Below are 20,407 nucleotides of genomic sequence, written 5' to 3'. Positions count from 1 at the left end.
TTCAATCTGATGGCTGACTTGACAATTTGACATATTGTCAATATTTTCCTTCCAACTGATAGGCCAAAATTTATTGCTTTATTTTTTTTTAAAAAATAAAAATAATAATGTTGGGTTGTTTTTGGTATAAAAATAGTTAAATAATATTTAAATGTATTAGCATTTAAGGTAAGGCAAGTGGAATGTCTTTGGAAATAGCAAAAACCATATTTGAAGGCAGCTTCAAATTTGACATCTCCTTGTCCATGTCAGCTTAGCCTTATTTCCCATGTTAGTTTTAACATCTCGATTAGAGTAAATAGTAAGTCATTTGTTATTATTATATGTCTATGTGGCATTTTTGACATCTTGTTTGGAGATGATCTTAATGAGAGCTCTTAGCTAAAATTTGTGGAGGATTTAAAAAATAATAATCAACTCCAATCATGCTCCCACTTGTAAGTGAAAAGTCTTAGATTAGATTTTCGCAAAAAGACAAATTTGAACTAAATTATTATAGCTATTGTGAGGTTAGCTTACTCCCTACACCCGTAAGTACAGATAATGTCATATGTATTCCAATCATTATCCCTATTTACCTCCTAAGACGGTGAAGGAGAAAGAAGGGTCTAGCCGAAAGATTTATCAGTGTACCTTTGAACATAAGCCGGTACATAAGGATGACAACGATTTAGTTTGGAGATGGAAATGTTATATCCATCCCTATAACCATGAAAATTAATCATATTCATAACCACAAATTAACCATCGGGGATTATCCATAATCATACTCACCTGGTAATGCATATCCTATCGGTTAACGGTTATATCCCTCTTCGTCAAAAACAAAAATTTATTTTGATCCAATTGACGCACAATAATTTAGTAGATATTAATTTCGTCATTAAATAGCCATGTAACATCCCACATCACCCAGGGGAGTGGATCTTGTAAGCCTTATATGTATATTCCCATCTCTACCTAGCACGAGGCTTTTTGGGAGCTCATTGGCTTCGGGTTCCATAGGAACTCCGAAGTTAAGTGAGTTCAGACGAGAGCATTCCCTGGATGGATGACCCATTGGAAAGTTCTTGTGTGAGTTCCCATAAACAAAACCATGAGGGTGTGGTAGGGGCCCAAAGCGGACAATATCGTGCTACAATAGAGTTGAGCCTGGGATGTGGTGGGGGCCCAGGCCGAGATATGACAATTTGGTATCATAGCCAATCCCTAGGCGAATGTGTGTTGACAAAGACGTCAAGGCCCTAAGGAGGGTGGATTGTAACATCCCACATCACCCAGGGGAGTGGATCATGTAAGCCTTATATGTATATTCTCATCTCTACCTAGCACGAGGCCTTTTGGGAGTTTACTGGCTTCAAGTCTGAAGTTAAACGAGTTTGGGCAAGAGCATTCCCAGGATGGGTGACCAATTGGGAAGTTCTTGTGTGAGTTCCCAGAAACAAAACCGTGAGGGTGTGGTAAGGGCCCAAAGCGGATAATATCGTGCTACGATGGAGTCGAGCTCGGGATGCGGTGGGGGTCTGGGCCGGGATGTGACAAGCCACGTCCAATAATAAAAAACATAACAATGAATGAATTTTGGCAAGTGTAAAAATAGTAGTATTGAATAAAACAATGATAATGTTGGTTGTTGATATCTCCCATAAGCATGATATTTGGCGCATAATGAACATAGTATAGGGTTCAGCGAATACTATTATATTATATACTAAATATTTATGCGGTGATTAATGAATATGGTAATAGTAGTATAGGTTCACTCAAATATAAATATAATATTTATATATATTATGGAAATTGTTATTAGCATTTTAAAAATCTCATTTGGCATTCCAAACTTTCTATAATTAGAAAGAAAAATACATTTATGAGAGTGCATAATGAAAATTTTGAAATACTAATAACAGTTCTCTATTTTACTATATATTATATATATTATTCGGTTCAGATTCGGATTCAGGGATGGATATGGAGTGCTAACAACAGTTCTCTAAACCCCTAGTTGAAGTAAATTTTCTTAAAGAGCTTCCAAAAAACTATTTTTGATATATATATATATATATATTGTCAAAAGTAATTTTTATTACTAAGAGAGTACAAGTACATACAAGGGGGCCCAAATACACTTTAAACACAAAACAAAAAGTGAACCCCCAACACTAAACGAAAACCCAACCCGAGGGAAGAGCCCAAAACAGAAAAACACAAAAGCAAAAAATCCCTAAAAGACTAGCTTCCTTCGCCGCCGTCAAAGTACCTGCCGTCGACCACAAGCCAGCATTCCATGCCCTAGATCGCACCAAACACAGCCCCATAATCAGAAAAGATGAAGGCTCCATCTTCCTCCAACAAGCACCACACAAATCAAAACTGCAACCACCAAAGGAAGAAGCCAGTGGGAAAGAACTTCCCCCAGCAACAAAGTCGAAAACGACATACAATTGGAAGGTGGTGGTGCGTACACCCAAGCTGAAGCTCTACACACCTTCCGAGAAATCCGCAAAATGCGGGCGAAAGATATGGTTGTAGAATCGGACATGTGTGAGAACAATGGAGGACAGAAGCAAATAGAAAAGTCAATAGATGGCTGGATTAAAGTCACGGAGGTGGAAAAACTTGAGGGAGAAGAAGAAAAAGAAGGTTCGAAGTGGGACTTTCTAATTGAGGCCGATGCAAGGTAAGATCGGAGGTCATAAGGGGTGGATTACCAAGAAAAACGGGTTGAAAAACATGGAGAAAGCCAGTCGCACAGATAAGGGAAGAGAGACAAAAGAAGAAGAAAAAGGGATGCCACCTACCCTGGCCACTGCTAGGGCCGACGACTGAGCGGATTGACGGAATTAGGAGCACTCACACACCGGTGAGAAAGTCCTAAACACATCTATAAAACACAAAGAATGATTGAGATGCTCTTACCCTATAACATTTCTGCAGTTTTCCATTCATTCCATCTCTATGTACAACACAACGTGGAATAGGGATGCGTGCGGGTCAGTTTGGCTCGGTTAGCCAAAACCGAAACCAAACCAACATAGTCGGTTGGGCCAACACAAGTAGTTAATCTTGTCGAATCTTTCCCAACACGAACAATAAAATCGCTGGTCGATTCAGTGTGACAAAAATCAAAACAAGAAACTGCCAACAACTGCTTTTTATTTTAATCAAAATTTCCTATCAGCACTGCCAAAAGAATACATGATGCTGTCAATTTGTGAAAAAGAATTTCAACGAATGTTGTGTGTACTGCTCAAAAACCTGACATCTCTCTGCCACTTCAAATGCGACGGTAAATGCCCCACATGCTAAGTGAGCTGCCATCGCTGGAAAAGCTACCGTCTTCCATCCACTTTGAATATCTATATCCTGTCGGAGAAAAATACCTACAAAATCCGTCTTTCCAGACCATGCTGTCGCTGTTAGAAAGAATAAATCTTATCCTCAATCGTCGAGAGTCCTTTTCGCACTCCACAGTTGAGAAATAGCGTGTTCAGTAGATGTATCACAATTCGAGTGTGACGGAAACTAGACCATTTCAACTACAAGTATAACCTTTCTATCCTCCAAGTGACTTCTGTCTGTATCCATGCCTCATTCTTTCAAATAACTTTTCTTTTGTTTTCCTTTTCTTGTCCATCTTTAGTCTATATCTCTCTTCCCTCTCCCTCTCATAAATTCCTTGCCAATGCACTTCCCCGGTGAGTGGCCACAACCACATCTCCCTTGGATGATCACCGTCATCTGCAGCTTCTGCTAAATCTTCATCCATACTCTTTAGCAATGTACTATCAAAATACTTAGCCCACATAAATCCTTTCCGTAGCTCAACTGGGTGCTGCTCTTCCAGTGCACCAGAAATTGGATCTATAAAAACCATCTTTCGTCCACTATGATAAGCCCAGACATTCACAAGGACTTCTAATACCCGACAGTAACAATGCTTTTTCTGTTGATATTTAAAAAATGTAAGTAACGAATGTTAAACTCCATGTGAGACCAGAAAACGTGATCTAAATAACATACCTCAAGTTCTGAAGAACCCAACAAACAAATACTTCTATTGCCAGAATTGGCGTGTAAGGCATCCAGAGAATCAACAAACATCCTGTAGTTTAAATACAAAATTTCAGTTATATTAATCATCCGCAAGTTCCTTTGTCTCAGGAGCTGTAACAGAAAAGCAGAAAATGTTGTGATTAAATTACCGAGAAAACATGACAAACTCAACGAAGGAACGAGTTGGCATCACCCAACTATGCAAGGCAGACCAGTGACCACCATCTTCTGGCATGGGAGGGAGAGCTTCTGTATTTGAGGGCAAGTTATACATCCAACGAAATGCATCTTCAAAAACGTTTCTGCATTCATTTTAAGTTAAAAAAAAAAAAAAAAAAAAAAAAAAATCATACTCTGATGAATTAATGAACTCATTGGCATTTGCTTTATGGATATAAGAAACCTAAATGCCTCATAAATCTGTGTGAATATCTATATGAATTAACGTTTTGCACATGCAGCCATGCACACATTTTGAGATTGACAATGCCCCCATCATTTGGGTTCATGAAAAACAAAATCTCTACACCTTCGTATTTCTATTTTTGTGCTTGACAATATTAGAGAGTAGTCGGCAGATAAAGAAAATTAACTTTTGTAATCCATGATTCCTGTCAGCTTCGTTCACACAGCTTCCAAACTGGGGCAGGACACACTAGCAATTGCTAGATTGGTATCTTGGGGTTTTAGAGCTTAAGACCACACGGGAGAAACCAATGTGCCTCAGCCAGACCCACTGAGCTAGCATCAAAGGTAAGTTGTGGTTGGAGTGTACTGTATACACAAAATTTACCGTATAGAGTAACGCAACTGGACTCATTATTCCATGGATTTTGGCTCTAAGTGTACCATTGGCATTGGATGACAATAGGGAACCTCACTCTCATAATACCAACATCCATTGTTTAAAAGGAAAACTAATGAAAAAGGCTTGAAAACTTTGAGTTTTAATGATAAGGACAAAATAAAGAGTAAAGTGAATAGTACCAGGTTTGACTTTTTAGTGTAAAAATGTGGTTTTTCGTTAAAGTGAACAGTACCATGGGCTTTTCGTTAAAACTCACTTGTTTAAAAGGACAAATTCTTGTACCGGACAGCCCTATGCGGCCATTGTCCCACCCACTGTGAGAGAGTGGTTGCATACAGCTGCCTCACCAAAGAATTCCTCATTCAAGGAGGTATCTCTGTGGAGCATGGCATCACTTATTAGATTCCCAAACCCTTGACAACAATCACAGTTATATCTCATTCACGAAATGTTCAACTAATATTCCATACAAGTACCTGCAGTGTCCCTCATTTAAGATGTCGCATGCAGACCAAAACGTGAGTGCATCTTTACTTCCTGTCACTCCACCATTCATGTTCAAGCGTCCCCAAAAGTATATCACATCACCTTTTGTGTTGTCTTGTATTGCTTCTTCCAAAACCCTTTCAGCTTTCTTGGACAAAGCAACCTGCTTTGAAAAACAATGATGAATATGATGGCAAACGAAAGAACAATGCATGCCTACATGCACTTATGAGGTGTTTGATTGACTGGACTAGGACTGATATGGGTTATTCAACACCAATATCAGCTTGGACCAGACATGGGGTTAATAAACAACTGATAAGCTGGGACCCTTATGCAGGCTTATTTTGTACCATTTAAAATGAGGGGCGTAAATAGAACCAACCCAACCCAAACAAATCCCATGTATCAAAACGTGCCCTAAAGAACAATATTGTATGTATACAGAGTATAGATTATACACACACACCCCTACATAAATTCATACGTCAATCATTATGTACAAGTTTCAATACTTCTACCATATATGTTTCCTTGTAACTATACTTCTGTTCAATTTATCTGTCACCAAAACCATTCAAAGGAATCTAGAGTTTTGTGTGTCTATATAGGAATGTATGTTTGTAGGCAAACACGAGTCATCCATGCAAAATATAAGTCATAAAATGTTATATAGCTATTTATGATCCCGATTATTCTATATTTATTCAGAATATTGTGTTCATCTATTTGCTTGGACGACAAGGATGGCAATTACATGACTATACTTTGTTTATTTATTTATTTTTATTTTTTTGCAGCGACAATAATTAAACAGAAACCAATTAAATATACAGTTCGGACCACTGGACAAGGTTGATTGTGGAACTTAAATGAGATTAGACAAATGCTTCTGAATAAAATTACCAAAAATAAGAAATACCTTACTACCAGCAGCACGCCAAGATTGAAACCCAATCCAAGGTCGCTTATGAACGCTATCCACCTTGTTTGCAATAGCGAACATTCCACCAATCTCACAGAGAATATTGCGATAGTAAGTTTCATTCAATACGGGAAGCCGGTCAACAGCATCCACATCATCTGATGTTGACCTCTGTGTTCTTTTTGACTACCACATACATTGTAGGATAATTTAAAAAACATTAGGCAACTGTTCAGATGTAAGTATTATTTTGAAACTTCAAAAAGAACTGGAGCTTTTGCATTAAAACAAAGTTTCTAGCTGTTAATTAAATGAAAGCATACAGTAAACGCAAGTTTAAAGCTTTCATTGTTGTCCTTACAAGAAATGCATCTTAATACAGCATAGGATATTAGAAAAGATGATAAGTTTAACCAAGAGAATAGTGAAAATAATGAATCTTGAAGGTATTAAAAAACATACAGCATACAAAAAAAAATAAAAATAGAAAGAATAAAAAAGGAACTCACAAGGCTTAATCCACGGTACAGAGAGCCATGGTGCAAGAACGGCCAGGTCCCAGACCCACTGTATATCTCATAAATGCATACTGTCTGGCCTGTCCTCTCAAGTTCACCCTCATCCCTCTCATTTGCTTCAAATCTAAGCTTTTCAGCTTTTCGAGCATTACGATATATGTCATCCCATAAACCAGGATCTTTCTCCATTCTTTCTGATAGCTAAAAGAAAGAATGTCCTGTTTCAGATGTCTTTCGAGAATGACTATATTAACATAAAAAGGGAGGGAAAAGAAGAGTCGGAATTGACCTAGAGACACACAAGTTCTGTATTTTCAGGAAATGACATACCTCCTCCATTTCTAATGTCTCATATTCTTCCGAGCTTACAATTTCCTTGAAGAGATCCCAATCTAATTGAGTTGGAATATCTAATGCCGAATCCCAAGTTACATTTTCAGAGATGTTTGGTGAGTAACCAAAACCCAACAAGTCTTCTTCTAGGGCATTAACAACACTAGTGTTTTTCCAGGATGACTGCTCATCAATGTCCATAACATTTCCTGTTCTGTAATCGATTTCATTCCCTAACAAATTCCACTCCCATGTACCCTGTTGAAGCTGAGAGATTGGCCCTGGCAGCAGAGCATCTGATGGAAAATTTAGCACATTCTCCAAAAGCCTTGCATAACCGGTTATGCATTCTGATGCCAGCAAGTTCGTAGCAAGCAGCCTTCCCGAAGAGGCAACCGTTCGAGCAAATTTAGAAAGTTTCCCATTTGAAATCATAAGTGAGAAAGCACTCATTAAAGCATCAGGATTATGTTTTGGGAAAAATATCATGTGAACTCCATCAACCACCTGTAATATCACAGATGTAAAAGACAACAAAACAGACACCTTCACTTGTATAAGAAAATTACTGTCAGGACAAAAAGAATTTGAATGAACTCACATATTTCTTCAAGACAAGAAAATCAGGTGCAATAACTGGGATCCCAAAGGTCATGGCACGGATAATGTAATGGCGGAAAACCCTGCACATCTTGTGAAGAACCGTAGAGAACAATGTCAGCCATTAATAACACACTGTTCACATCACCATTCAAGCCATAGTGCCGTACAGATCCATGAAGAAGTCCCAGATGTGAAGTAACTTCCTACACGAGAGATCAATGGATCAAAATGACTATGAATAAATGCCAGTGCAAGAGTAAAACACGCCAGAAGATTAACCAGATATCACAATGAAATATACAAAGGACATCATTTTCAGTCAACGTTGTCATTCTGTCAGCAACCAGATTCATATCGCAAATTTTTTTTTTCAGTTGCCATTAGCCAGAGAAATCATTTGTTGGGAAAATAGAGGCGCTTGAATACATTAGATAAGATGCAAGAAGCTCAAATTGTTATGCGTACTGGGGCAACAGCATAATCTAGAGGCATCGATTAAGGCTAATTACCTGGAAAGCATCATCAGAGTAATTACCACATAAGAAAACAAATTTAAACGGCTCTCCTGCATCATCCCTCCTTGCATATTTTATTAGCAGTGGCCCTATAGAATGCATTGCCACAGCATAGTCCCATGAAAGCTCATCGTAGAAAAAAGAACTTCCAACAACTACAACCAGCATATCATCTTCACTAAATCCATTTATCTTCCTCAACTGATTCTTGGAGTGGGTTTTTCTGTACCTTTCTGCAGCCCAAACATCTACTGGTGATCCCGGAATGACAAAGAAGTTTCCAGTGTCAAGAACACTATATAACATCTGACACAGGATGGAAGGAAAAAATAAGACAATTTAAGAAACCACAGAACAATCATTTTGCAAAAATAATTAGGAATACAGTGCAACAAAATATTTTTAAAACAAAAGAAGGCAATATCTACCGGCAGAGTGAAATCTGGAAACATGACAATATTAGCTCAGCTAAAAGCACTTTTCCAATGAGAAATAAGATTCTTCAAGCCCATTTCTTCATACACGGGAAGCCGATTTGCAAGTGTATCTTCTTGAATTATCCATATCAGTGGTACTGAACAAAAAGGCTCCTGCATAAGGCTGCATGAATCTAAATCTCACTAATCATAGCAAGTTCAACTGAAGCAACTTTATACATGCATTTCATTATGTGAAAGTACTAGCTTGAGTACGCTTTTACTTTTGGTATACTTAACTATGGTATGCTGCGGTTATAAAAGAAAAAAGAATGAGAAAAGAGAAGGTAGAAAATTCTTTATGAGAACATGTATATTGTTTCTGAAAGAATTAAAGAAAGACAAGAAATTAAAAATAGTAAAATGGAGCAGACCATGGGTTAAATTTATAAATAAATAAATAAAACCACAGCTGATTTAAGTTTACTGCCTCTCATGCCTCATCTTAAATACCTGCAGTAACCACGTCTTACCCTCAAAATCAAAAAAAAACAAAGGAATATATCATAAGTTTGTGGACTTAACAATTAGCTTTAATAATATCTACTGCCTCTTGCCTTGATTCCAACTTCCCAAAAAGTTTTGTATCCAATCTATTGTTTATATTATTTTAACAAACCTCTCTCTCTTCCCCTCCCTCCTTCCTTGAAATATACCTTTTATTTATTGGTGTCTATCCCTAAAGGAAAGGATTTGAAAAGTTGCTACTACCAATGCTGCAGTTAGTCATAGTTACTCAGTCCTGATCAGGCGATATTGCTTCAAAACACAGGCGTGCTAATACCAAATATTTGTTGGCTACCCAAAAAACATAACTTATTATGGTACAAACTTTTTATATGCTCTGTAAATCTATAACAACTTCTAACATCTATTCCGAACTCCACGTGGTAATACAAAACATATATTAGACACATTCTTAGCAACTTCCATGTTTTGTATTTTCTCCCAAGTTGGGTTGCAATAAAATGAATAACAAATCAGTCTAAACATATGATCAACCAACCAGTGAAAATACTCTGGGTTTATGAGATGGGATATGAATGGATCCATGGTCATGTAGGTAGTGCATGCAAAAGAAATCCTCTTAAAGTTAATTACAGGACCATAGAAGGACTGTCATACAAACCCACCTTGAAATGGATTCTTTTGCTTCCAGTGAGTCAGCAATGACACCTCCAAAACTGTAGAAAGTAACAGGTGTCAATATCTTGCCGAGTAAACCAACCAAGGGTAAGGGTAAATTTTGAAGTTACTTGAGTATCAACAAATTTTTAAGACTTTCAGTCCAATTAAAAATAACAAAACAAAAATTAGGGTAAAAAACCCCAAATACAAAATAAGAGGCGAACGTACATTGACCAATCAATAAGCCCATAACTCTCCGGAGCTAAAATGGAAATCTGGCCATTAAATTGCTCCCACATTTTATGTGCTTTACCATTCGCTACAGAAAAAATCTGTTACATAGGCATTGCAAGAGCGCATAAGTAGCAGTTGAGTACATAGGTACTTATTTCTATGAATGACTTGATTTAGTAACACAATTAATTTGCACTTCTACTTCCTTTTCCCATACAAATGAGCAGCATATGCTATTAAGATAACAGGATCCACTTTATCCCCCTTGTAATCTTTAAGAACCCTCGCATCTTGTTCTATCCACACCACCCAAATACAACCATCACACACTGCAATTCCGTAAAAATTTTGCATTCTCCCAATCCATTAGCAAAATGTCCTCAACTACCAAAGAAATACATGAAAATTTGTTTTCTTTGGGGCATTGTTGTGGGCATCATTTTCCTGTGAAATTCCAAAATCAGCCTTTCTTCTTTATTCATGGGGATTGGAAGGCAGCTGTATCTTAATCCTACAATATTGTTTAGTTTAGCCATTTTGCAATTATAATTTGATAAACTGAAGGAAGTTATACACATGGTTCTAGCACAGGGATTAAAGAGGTTGTTTATTTATCATCAGAAAACAGCTTGTTCCCAAAGTTTGGACCTCTCTGTTCTGCATTCACATTTAACTTACTAACGCTATCGCTCGAATAAAAAAAAATAAAAATATTTTGTTTCTCATCAGATGGAAAAACAAAATTATGAGCACATTTGCACTAAGAACTGACCTTAAGTTCATAACCCAGTTTCTTGATATTCTTCATCACTGTAATCAACATCAAAGATTGTGGATCTTTCTTCATGTTTCCCAAAATCTGACAAGTATCAAAAGTAGGCACAACCAAAAGTGAAAATCAACTCGGTGCATAAAACTTGTTGAATTAAATAAGATTGCCTATTATGGTGAGTATGGTAGCCAATGATATTGAGGTACACATCTCCATATTCTAATTATTATATGAAAATAAAGATTTAAACAAGACGGGCAGCTTCAAGATACTTCTAAAAGATTTAGCCTATTTATCAAAACAGGGTTTACCATAAACATACAGTCCAATATGTCATCCAGCCAAAAAAAAAAAAGGTCTGAGGAGTTGGACTACTTCGTGCAATGAAAATTAGTTCTTCATTGCAAGATCTGCTTATTCTTGGTGGGCATCAGCTGCTTCAGAGTTTAAAGAGTTGGTTCTGCTATCCACACCTCATAAATTTGTAATTAAATACGTCCCCGAAAACTGTCATTCCACACGACACAATAAAACCAAACTAGTATGCCAGGACATGTTGCACCCCCTCCTTCATAGGCTTTTTTAAAGATTCAAGTGATACGGGTGGCATTCAAATATCTCTCCAAAATGAAAATATTACTACCCAAACACCTCATTTACCACTCTCATAAAGTACATTCTGATAGCATCAGCCTCTGCTGATAGCTCCAATTAATCTCCACCCCATTCCAACAAAATTGTTTTCTCCGTCGTAACCTATCCAAACCCAACGAAATAATCCCTCCTATTTCATTAGAGAAAACTGTACATCGGAACCATAAAATACATATTTTAATGCTAGGGAGATTAAAATTCTACTTTCCTTATTGGCCAGAATCAAAAATCTAGTTTACCAGCCCCTGATATGCTCCTATTGTCCAAAAGTGCTCAATTAAAAGACCTCAAGCACACTTTGATAAACACGATTACTACAAAATGTAATTTCAAATTTCAAATTCATAACAAACAATCCAGATTCAGGCAAATGCAGCAAGAAAATAACACTCACAAGAGCAAGCCTCGGCGGTCCAACACCAATCCTCGCCTCATTTCGAGCCCGATCAAGCCCATCACCCTCCACGACCCTCTTCGAAACCCTCCCAGGCATAAACCTCAAGGTGCTCCCAAACTTCAAGCCTTCCCTGAGCAAGCGCCCTCTCTCACTCCCTTGCCTGAAGACCAAGGTCATGGAGCTCTGCAACAGCATCGTGGCCATGGACGAACACAAAAAGCGCGAAGATGAGGACCGCGTAGAACGCCGACTTTCCTTTGAAGGGAAAAAGACAGAGCAAGCCCTTGCGATAGAAGCGGTGGTGCGATCTCGGCGGGGGGCGAGGGAAAGGTTGTCGATCCGTGAAGAGCCCCCTGGGTCGGTCTCTCTGGTGGATTGGGTTAGGGTTCCGCTTGAAAGGAAAGCGATCGCGAATCGAGTGGAAGCCGAGATCGGCACCGCCATTGTCGTCGAGGATAGCCGGAGGAGACGATGAGTTCCGGCCCATTGCAAGGAGTTAATATTGTTCTTTTATCCTCGTAGGCTATTTTCCCGGCAAAGTGACGAGAAGCAGCCTCCGAGAGAGAGAGAGAAAGTAAAGGAGGTGATGGTGGGGTGCTGGTGCGATGTGGCATGGACATGGAGAGAAAGAGAGAGAAAGAGAGATATATATATATATATATATTTATTTATATATGGAGAGAGAGAGAGAGAGAGAGAGAGAGAGAGAGAGAGAGAGAGAGAGAGAGAGATTCTACCTTCGAAGAGTTGAGGGACGGCCTCACCGGTGTTAATAGTGGGCCCTTTTGGTGCTTAGTTGCAAGTTAAATCATTTAACTTGTTGGACTTGATGGATCCAGTCCCATTGATGCTAACTTCATGTGACGGCTACGAAAGCCCAATACTAAGTTAAGGTTGAATTCAAAACTTATTCGTTTAACTTTTAATTAATTTTAGTCATAAACAATCAAATTATTTAGGGTCCTTATCACAAATAGTTTTTGAAATTGACCCACACTATCAAGATAATTCCTGGTATTGAAAATCGATTAATGTAGTCCCTAAAAAAATATCACAAATCAATTTGGTATTTCCGTCGCAATTATGTCAAATATTATGTTATATGCCAATGTGGCACATAAATGGATCCCACAAGATTTACGGGTTTTTATTGGTACCTGAAATTGATCCACACCATCAAAATGGTCCATAGAATTGAAAATCGATCAATGTAGTTCTTGAAAAGAGGTGTCATAAATCAATATAGTCATTCCGCCACATTTTTTTCAAAAATTTTGTTATGTGCTTATGTGCGTTTAATAATTTAATATTTAATTTAAAAAGTTATCAAAATACCTTTTTGAACAATGGGATTATCTCAAGGCAAAGCTAATCGCTCTCCATGTTACCAAGATCACTAGGGGAGCGCCCAACAAGCTCTCTAAGTTTAAGGTTGTGAGGTTGTCGATCACCCAAGTGTTAACTAAATTTCATAGAAGTCATCGTCAATCTAAGGCATAACTAAAGGTGGTCCCAATTCGGTGAAGGGTGTTGAAAGATGTAAAGATGGGTGTTTTGAGATTTTTTTTTTTTTTTTTTTTTTTTTTTCCAGAGGAGACAAAGAAGGCTACCATAGATGGATGTAGTGGGGTGTGGGTTGGGATTAGAGGTGATTCCAAGACTAGGTTACTGGGTTGACAACTTTTTTTAATTTATTATTAAATTATTAAACCTATTTTTATTTATTTTTAAGTGAATTAGATTTGTGGGATTCATTTATGGGTCACATTAGCACATAAATAATTTTTGGCAAAATTGTGACAGCGCCACCACGTTGATTTGAGACACTTATTTCTAAGACTACATTGATTGATAAACAATTTCAGGGACCATTTATGACCCTAAAAAAAAAACTATTTTATGAGACCCATTTATGTGCCACATCAGCACATAACAGAACTTTTGGCAGAATTGTAACGGAAGAACCACATTGATTTGTGACACATATTTTCAAGGACTACATTGATAGATTTTCAATTTCAAGGACCATCTTGATGTTGTGAGTCAATTTCAGGGACCATTTATGATAAAAACCCAATTATTTATTTGTTAACTTCGTTGTACTTTAATCTCTACCTACGCAGTGTACAAACCATTGAGTTTTATTTAGAACTCTTACTATTTGATTATAAATTGAAACTTACTTTTCAATTCTTTCTTTAATGAAGATTAGTGATTTCTAATCTTCAGAGCTTTCACAAGTCATGAGTGACACCTAGCAGTGTATCATGGCTACCCAAAACTAAGCAGAAGATGCGGAGAACCTATTCCAACTACCTATTCAGTTGGAATTGCAATGCAATAGTCCTTTTCTATATCAATACTCTTGATCACATTATTGGGTTGATAGTTTATTCATGCCTACTATTTAATGTAATTTTTTTATGTAAGGTGCGAACTGCACTTTGCGCACCTTACGTGTGGACAAAATATAATATGTTGGATCTAATCTTACCAGTCGAAAACAAATCAATCATAACAATCTAAGGGTGAAACTGGATCATAAATGATCCATCATTAAATCTAAAATAGGACTCGACAACAATTAATCTCCCCCTCTTGCGAATGATTTCAAAAAATTTGTAGTCGACTTCCTTCCCGTTCGAAACTCAATCGAAGTTGTCTAGTGCTTCATGTATCCGGCCCAGCGTTCGAAACTCACTCAACTTCCACACCACATGTTCAAAACTGAGGCGAAGTTGGTTTGAATATTTTTCAATCTGTTTGACAAAAAGAACGTGTTGCTTGCTTTCTTCGAGTCGCATTCAGAGTCCTTGCACAATACTCGACGTCATACTCCATTCTCCCAAGTAAATTTGAAATTTGGTGAGTTTGAAAATTTGGAACCCTATAAATAACGGTTGTTATTTCCATTAAATTTGATTAATTAATTTTTTGAAATCTTGTCCCTGGATTTCACTGTTCAATGATTTTACCTTGCAATTTCGTCAAATTATTTTAATTTCATTAATTTTGGATTTTTGGTTTCTTAGTTAAAGTTTGATTTTCCACAAATAGTATAAAAGTCCATTAACCTTTCGGAGTTACTCTTAGCATTTTTGGATAGACTTTGATCCGACGAACGCATAGGCAAAAACCATTTGCGAAACCAGGTTAAAACGAAGGAGAAATAGGTAAGGAAATCAAGGATATTTTTGTATATTGGATCTTCTATAAATAGAAGGTCCCAGATTGTTGGAAGGGGGACCTAGCCATTTTTAGAAAAGCAACCAGTTGCACAACTCGAGTCACTAATCAGAACTGCGACATTGAACTAGTTTCTAGGCAACTTTTCCGACGGCTTTCTTGGCCAAATCCGGTGGCTTCAAGCGACGCCACCACTGGTAACAACTCAACGCCACCCCACGATCATTTCCCACCCAGAATTCTCAACGTTGGACCGTCGTACAAGGCGTATCGATGCTGGATGTTTTCTAGATTTTCAATGCTGGGATTGGCCCCTTTTTCAGCCACCCTGACAACACTCACCACCGGTCCACCACCATTCGACAGCTCTTGGTCCCAATAACAAAACCTAAACGACAGATTAGACGTTGAATCTCCGACGAGTCCACGATGAGGTACACTATTTTTCGGCAATCCACGACTTTGACGGTGAAATTCGAGGTTCTCCGGCCAGTGTTGCACTCCGGCGAAGGTATAAAAATTGTCACTCTTCACAAGCTTCATTTTGACATACACGTTGCCAGAAGACCTGATATCCCTACTTCTTAATTTTTACACACTCAAGTGGAGTGTTGTAGTTAATATTGATAAGGAATGTGATTAGTAAACTAGTGGCTCGTTTACTAATATGTAATCAGAACAAGAGAAATTGAATTGAAGATGAATTGAATTAAGGAGGAATTGAATTGATAAGGAGTTGGAATGAGGTGGAGTCAGAATCATATTCCTGTTTAAGTTGTTTACTAAAACTTAGTAGAATCAGAGTACGATTGATATTGATTCATATAAGATGTTTACTAATTCAATTGATTGGAATATAAACTTATGTGATTACTAAAAAGCCCTTATTCTAAGTAAATAATTTTTATGCCAATAATTCTTTTCTTTGTGTTTTTATTAAAACTCTAATTCTTTTGTGTTGTTTAAAACTTTGTGAAAAAAGCTTTAAAACACGCCATTAATTATCTTTCAGTTTTATTTTTGAATTAAGTACCTAAAACTTCCCAACTTTTTAGTGTCATTTCAAATTGGTTTCAACATTTTTAAACATTCCAAACAAGTACCCAACCTATTGAAAATGTCACATTCGTTAAGCCTTACTTAATGTTAACATAGATTATATTCAAAACCCACCAATTGGGTATATCATGGTCGACATTAATATTAGTTGGCTCAAAATTTGAATTTCAAACGTACGTTATATAATATGGAACCCCACGATCAAATAAGTATTGATTGAATTGAAAATGAACTCAAATTGAAATTACATTAGGAGGGCAATCTCCTAACAAAGAAAAGGGTTAAGGATTCAGTTAGGGTTTCAAGGAACTTGTTTCTACTCATGTGATCCTCATTCGTTGATTTCTCAGCTCGTAAAGCTTCCAGTTCTTCTTTGTGGGAGGTAAGGATGGTGGTGGCCACATCATGATAGTCCATAGCATTTCAACAACCTCCATGATCTTCTCGATGTTGGTGACTTGAGTTGTAGGTGGAGTTGGTGGTTTTGTGTTGGGTTTGGAGGTGATGGCATGATAGGGTGGTGGTGATTGTTAGTTGGTGGAGGTTATGCTTTCATGACTTTCTATAATTTGAAGACAAAGTAAGCTCTAGCTAATTTAACAGATTTTTAACTGGAACTTAACGAATATGACATTTTCAATAAGTTGAATACTTGTTTGGAATGTTTAAAAAGACTCGGGACAAATTTCAAATGACATTCAAAAAATTGGTGGGTTTTAGGTACTTCATCCTTTTTTTTCTTGGAATTATCTTTTAGTTATAAACCTAGCAAACACAATAAAAACCTAACATCAGCCTCCCTAACCTAGCCATGCAGTCACTTTTCATCGATTTAGATTTGAGCGTTCATTGTTCCAGATCATATGGTGGGGGCGGTCTTTGCTGTGAGAGACACAAATACAAAGGGGAGGGATTGCTCAAGGTGTTTTTTGGGTAGAAACTTTGATTCCTAATGGAGCCTTCTACCCAAAGTCCAAATACCACGTCTTTATAGGTAATCCAATTCCGGGGAATTTAGGAATTGGACTCTGGATATTGGGTGGACCCCACCTAATTTCTATTCCCTAAGTGCTAGTAAACACTGGAATGTTTTGGAAGGACTGCAATTCTGTTCTCCCCATTCAAACCCTGACTGGTAAACACGCCACAAATGTAGAATCCAATAATATTTGGAGATAAAATCCCTTTAGAAAGCCCCCCTCTCTCTAAATTTTTCCTTTCAAACATGTTTAAACTAGAAGAGCCTAGTTTCTTTCTAAATCATCCTGGACGCTCATTGCTCTAATGCTAAAGCAACTATTTGGGATTCTATGTCATAAGCTAAACAGTCCGGTGGTACAAACATAAGCATAAATGCAAAATCGTGTTGTTGTTAACACTGAGCGCGAGTTGATAAGGCGAACTCATGTGTGTGCTTCCACAAGCTGCAAACAATGTCATAATGACGGTAAGAACCAACCAATGTGTCAAAAACTGAAAAGATGGTTCATATCATCCTCAATTCATACTCCAAGCAAGGATTCAACATTAACTAAATATATCAAACGCCTCTACGATGCAGCAAAAACACAAGAAGACAGAATTGTCTAAATTCCAACTCCGATACACTTCTCTCTTTTCCGAATGAAACATTGGATGGAAATCTAGCAGACCTGACTATTTTAAAGTGTCGTTCTCCAGTGATATATTTGATCAAACAAACACAGGTTACTGCTTTTTCTCTTCAGCTTTCTTCGGCTGAAAGAAACAAGCAAATGGAGCCGTGAGGAAAATAATGTAGTATAACAAATAAATCCTTCTAGGCCTGAAAGTGAAAGTGAAAGATCATTTAAGATAACCAAAAGAGAGGTCTTCAATCCTTCTATATAAAAGCAAAGGTATGATGCAGATGCAAAAGGCTACAGAATTGTCTTCCAACGGCCTCGAAAGGCGCACACACAAACACATACAAAATGCAAGAAGCATAAAATTGAAGTCCCCTGGGCAGTGTAAGGAAATGCCGCCAAAGCATTCGATGGCCTTTAAGATGAATAATCCATAAAATATTATAAAATATTGACCAATTTTGCCAGACAAATAAGGATTTGGATGTAAACCGGTGATGCAACAACTATGATTGGATATGAAGAGGTGACTGGGGTGCTTTATAGATAACAAATCCCAACAACTCCGGTTCCCCAAATTCTTGCTTCACCTTGAAAATATGTTAAGGCAAAATTTCATGCACTTTCCATATTCCGGTAATAGTAAACACCAATGGTATTTGATGCACAAGACACAAATAACACACCAATCGTAAAATATGAAAACTGTGATCAAAATTGACGGTAAAGCAGATCAATTAGTATGGAAAGGCCAGTGAAGCCAATCTGAACTGTAATGCAAAACCAAAATGAAGGCATATATAAACATTGTCAACCATTTGGTTAACCACAGTGGTGAAGAGATACCATCACGACTCATTATCACAATCACCATGGACCATGCCTCATGTCATGAGTCATGAGTCTTACTTCCCATTTCAGAACAAAATGACCCTGACTGTACTATCACTATCAAAACCCACAAGCATTTATAAGTCACGAATGGAAGCTTGAACCAGTCATGAGATGAAAGAAAAGGTATGTAAAAACTTATGCCACCTTTATCTTATTGAATACGGCTTACAGGGAGAAAAAGGTACATGAACAACAAAAACCCAGCACAATGACACCAAAAGCTGACCCAGGGCTTTCGGAAATCATGATTTGTTTGCAATTTTTAAAACAAACCTTAAAGAAAATGCTATATAAGTGTCAGTATCAGTGTCAAAACTACCATAATTTGGAATAATCTTTCTGGGGTTCAAAAATTGAGTAATTTTCAAGTTTTAATTACAATTTTCTTTCATTTCATCTGAAATTCAGCAACAGACAGTCACCAAACGGAAAATGGGAAAATTAAAAGAAGCCCAACGAATTTTTTCATCGATCAACCGAATGATTATAAATGAAGCTGGGAGTCAGTTGTGAGTAACTAAGTGAAGAAATTCAGTGTGGAAAACATACACTATAACGTGTGATGTGTGTGTGTGTGTGCGCGTGCGCGTGCGTGTGCGTGTGTGTGTGTATGCGTGCGTGTGGGTGTGGGTGTGTGTGTGTGTGTGCATAGATCATTATGCACTGCTTGCAGCAAGGATATCAATCAACAATGGTGATAACATTTACATCAATCAAAAGAATAGCATAATTACAAGTTTCAAGCAATGCACGTTACATGTTCGACGAAATGCCACAGACAGAAGAAGGATACATTCGCTAACACACAAAAGCACTTAGCCCTTAGGAGTAAAATGTAATTTTTTTTACCTTGGTGCCAGGGGCCGGTAGATGGAGCTCGTCGGCGGGGATAATAACGGGCCAGGACTCGCCAGCGTCGCGGAACATCTGCTCGATCTCGAGGCTCTGACCCTTTTCGAGGATCATGTTGCGTATGTCCTGGGCGGGAGTGGCGGTGGCGTCGTAGACCTGCTCGACGCCGTTGACGAAGGTGACGGTGATCTTGGGGGGCTGGTCGTCGGTGCGGCGCTTGACTTGGACGGCGCAGGAGGGGTTGGAATCCTTGGCCTTGCGGGCGTTGCACTGCGCCAAGAACTCCAGACACGATGCCGTTTGGGGGTCCAAGGCATTGAACTCGATCCTCACTCTCGATAGGAACTTCAACATGATTTCTGACTGATTCTCTCTTTGTTTCTTTGTTTTGGTTACTCGAGAGTGAGCGGCAATGGGGATGAACAAGAATCGGCCCAATCTTATATGCCAACTCTAACTACAACTGTCACTACAACTAATATACCAACTGTCACTACAATCTTTTAATATATATATATTTTTTCACTTTCAAAGAAAGGATGGATCAAATTCGGATCTAATAGATGACAAATGAAGATGATGATTTAATATTTATGAATTTCATGTTTAATAGGGATGAATTTCAGGTCTATATTCAACACGGTACGTTTTGGATTCGATTTCTGACATTGGTGAATCGTACGATGGTGGTTAGAGAAAGCTGAAATGCCTCTGTGAGTCTTTCTAGCCCCCGAAAGAGTGGATTGTCATGACATAACCACTAACTACTTATTCTTTCTTAAAAAAAGAAAAAGAAAAAAAAAAGGAGATAATGATTTAATATTTATGATTAATTTGATACCTAATTATGAGTAACATGTTATGTTGTTTAATCTCATTTTCTAATACCAAATTATATCTAGTTATA

General features: G+C 37.7%; 1 protein-coding gene and 1 pseudogene across 1 annotated transcript; both read right to left on the bottom strand.

The window, feature by feature from the left end:
- Nucleotides 1-2,067: 2,067 nt before the first annotated feature.
- LOC137747470 (uncharacterized) lies at nt 2,068-12,511 on the bottom strand (annotated as a pseudogene).
- Nucleotides 12,512-19,036: 6,525 nt separating this feature from the next.
- Nucleotides 19,037-19,854, bottom strand: LOC137747978 (uncharacterized). Its single transcript, XM_068488098.1, has 2 exons — nt 19,498-19,854; nt 19,037-19,045 (listed from the first exon to the last, which is right to left on the bottom strand). The coding sequence occupies exons 1-2, from the start codon at nt 19,852-19,854 to the stop codon at nt 19,037-19,039; spliced, it is 366 nt and encodes a 121-aa protein (XP_068344199.1).
- Nucleotides 19,855-20,407: the final 553 nt, after the last annotated feature.

This window comes from Pyrus communis, chromosome 10 (genome assembly GCF_963583255.1).
Source record: "Pyrus communis chromosome 10, drPyrComm1.1, whole genome shotgun sequence".
Taxonomy (NCBI): Eukaryota; Viridiplantae; Streptophyta; class Magnoliopsida; order Rosales; family Rosaceae; genus Pyrus; species Pyrus communis.
This window is presented reverse-complemented; position numbering and strand designations above follow the sequence as displayed.

What these genes read in the sequence shown, in the direction of transcription:
- LOC137747978 (XM_068488098.1), bottom strand. Translation starts at nt 19,854, where the DNA reads ATGTTGAAGTTCCTATCGAGAGTGAGGATCGAGTTCAATGCCTTGGAC.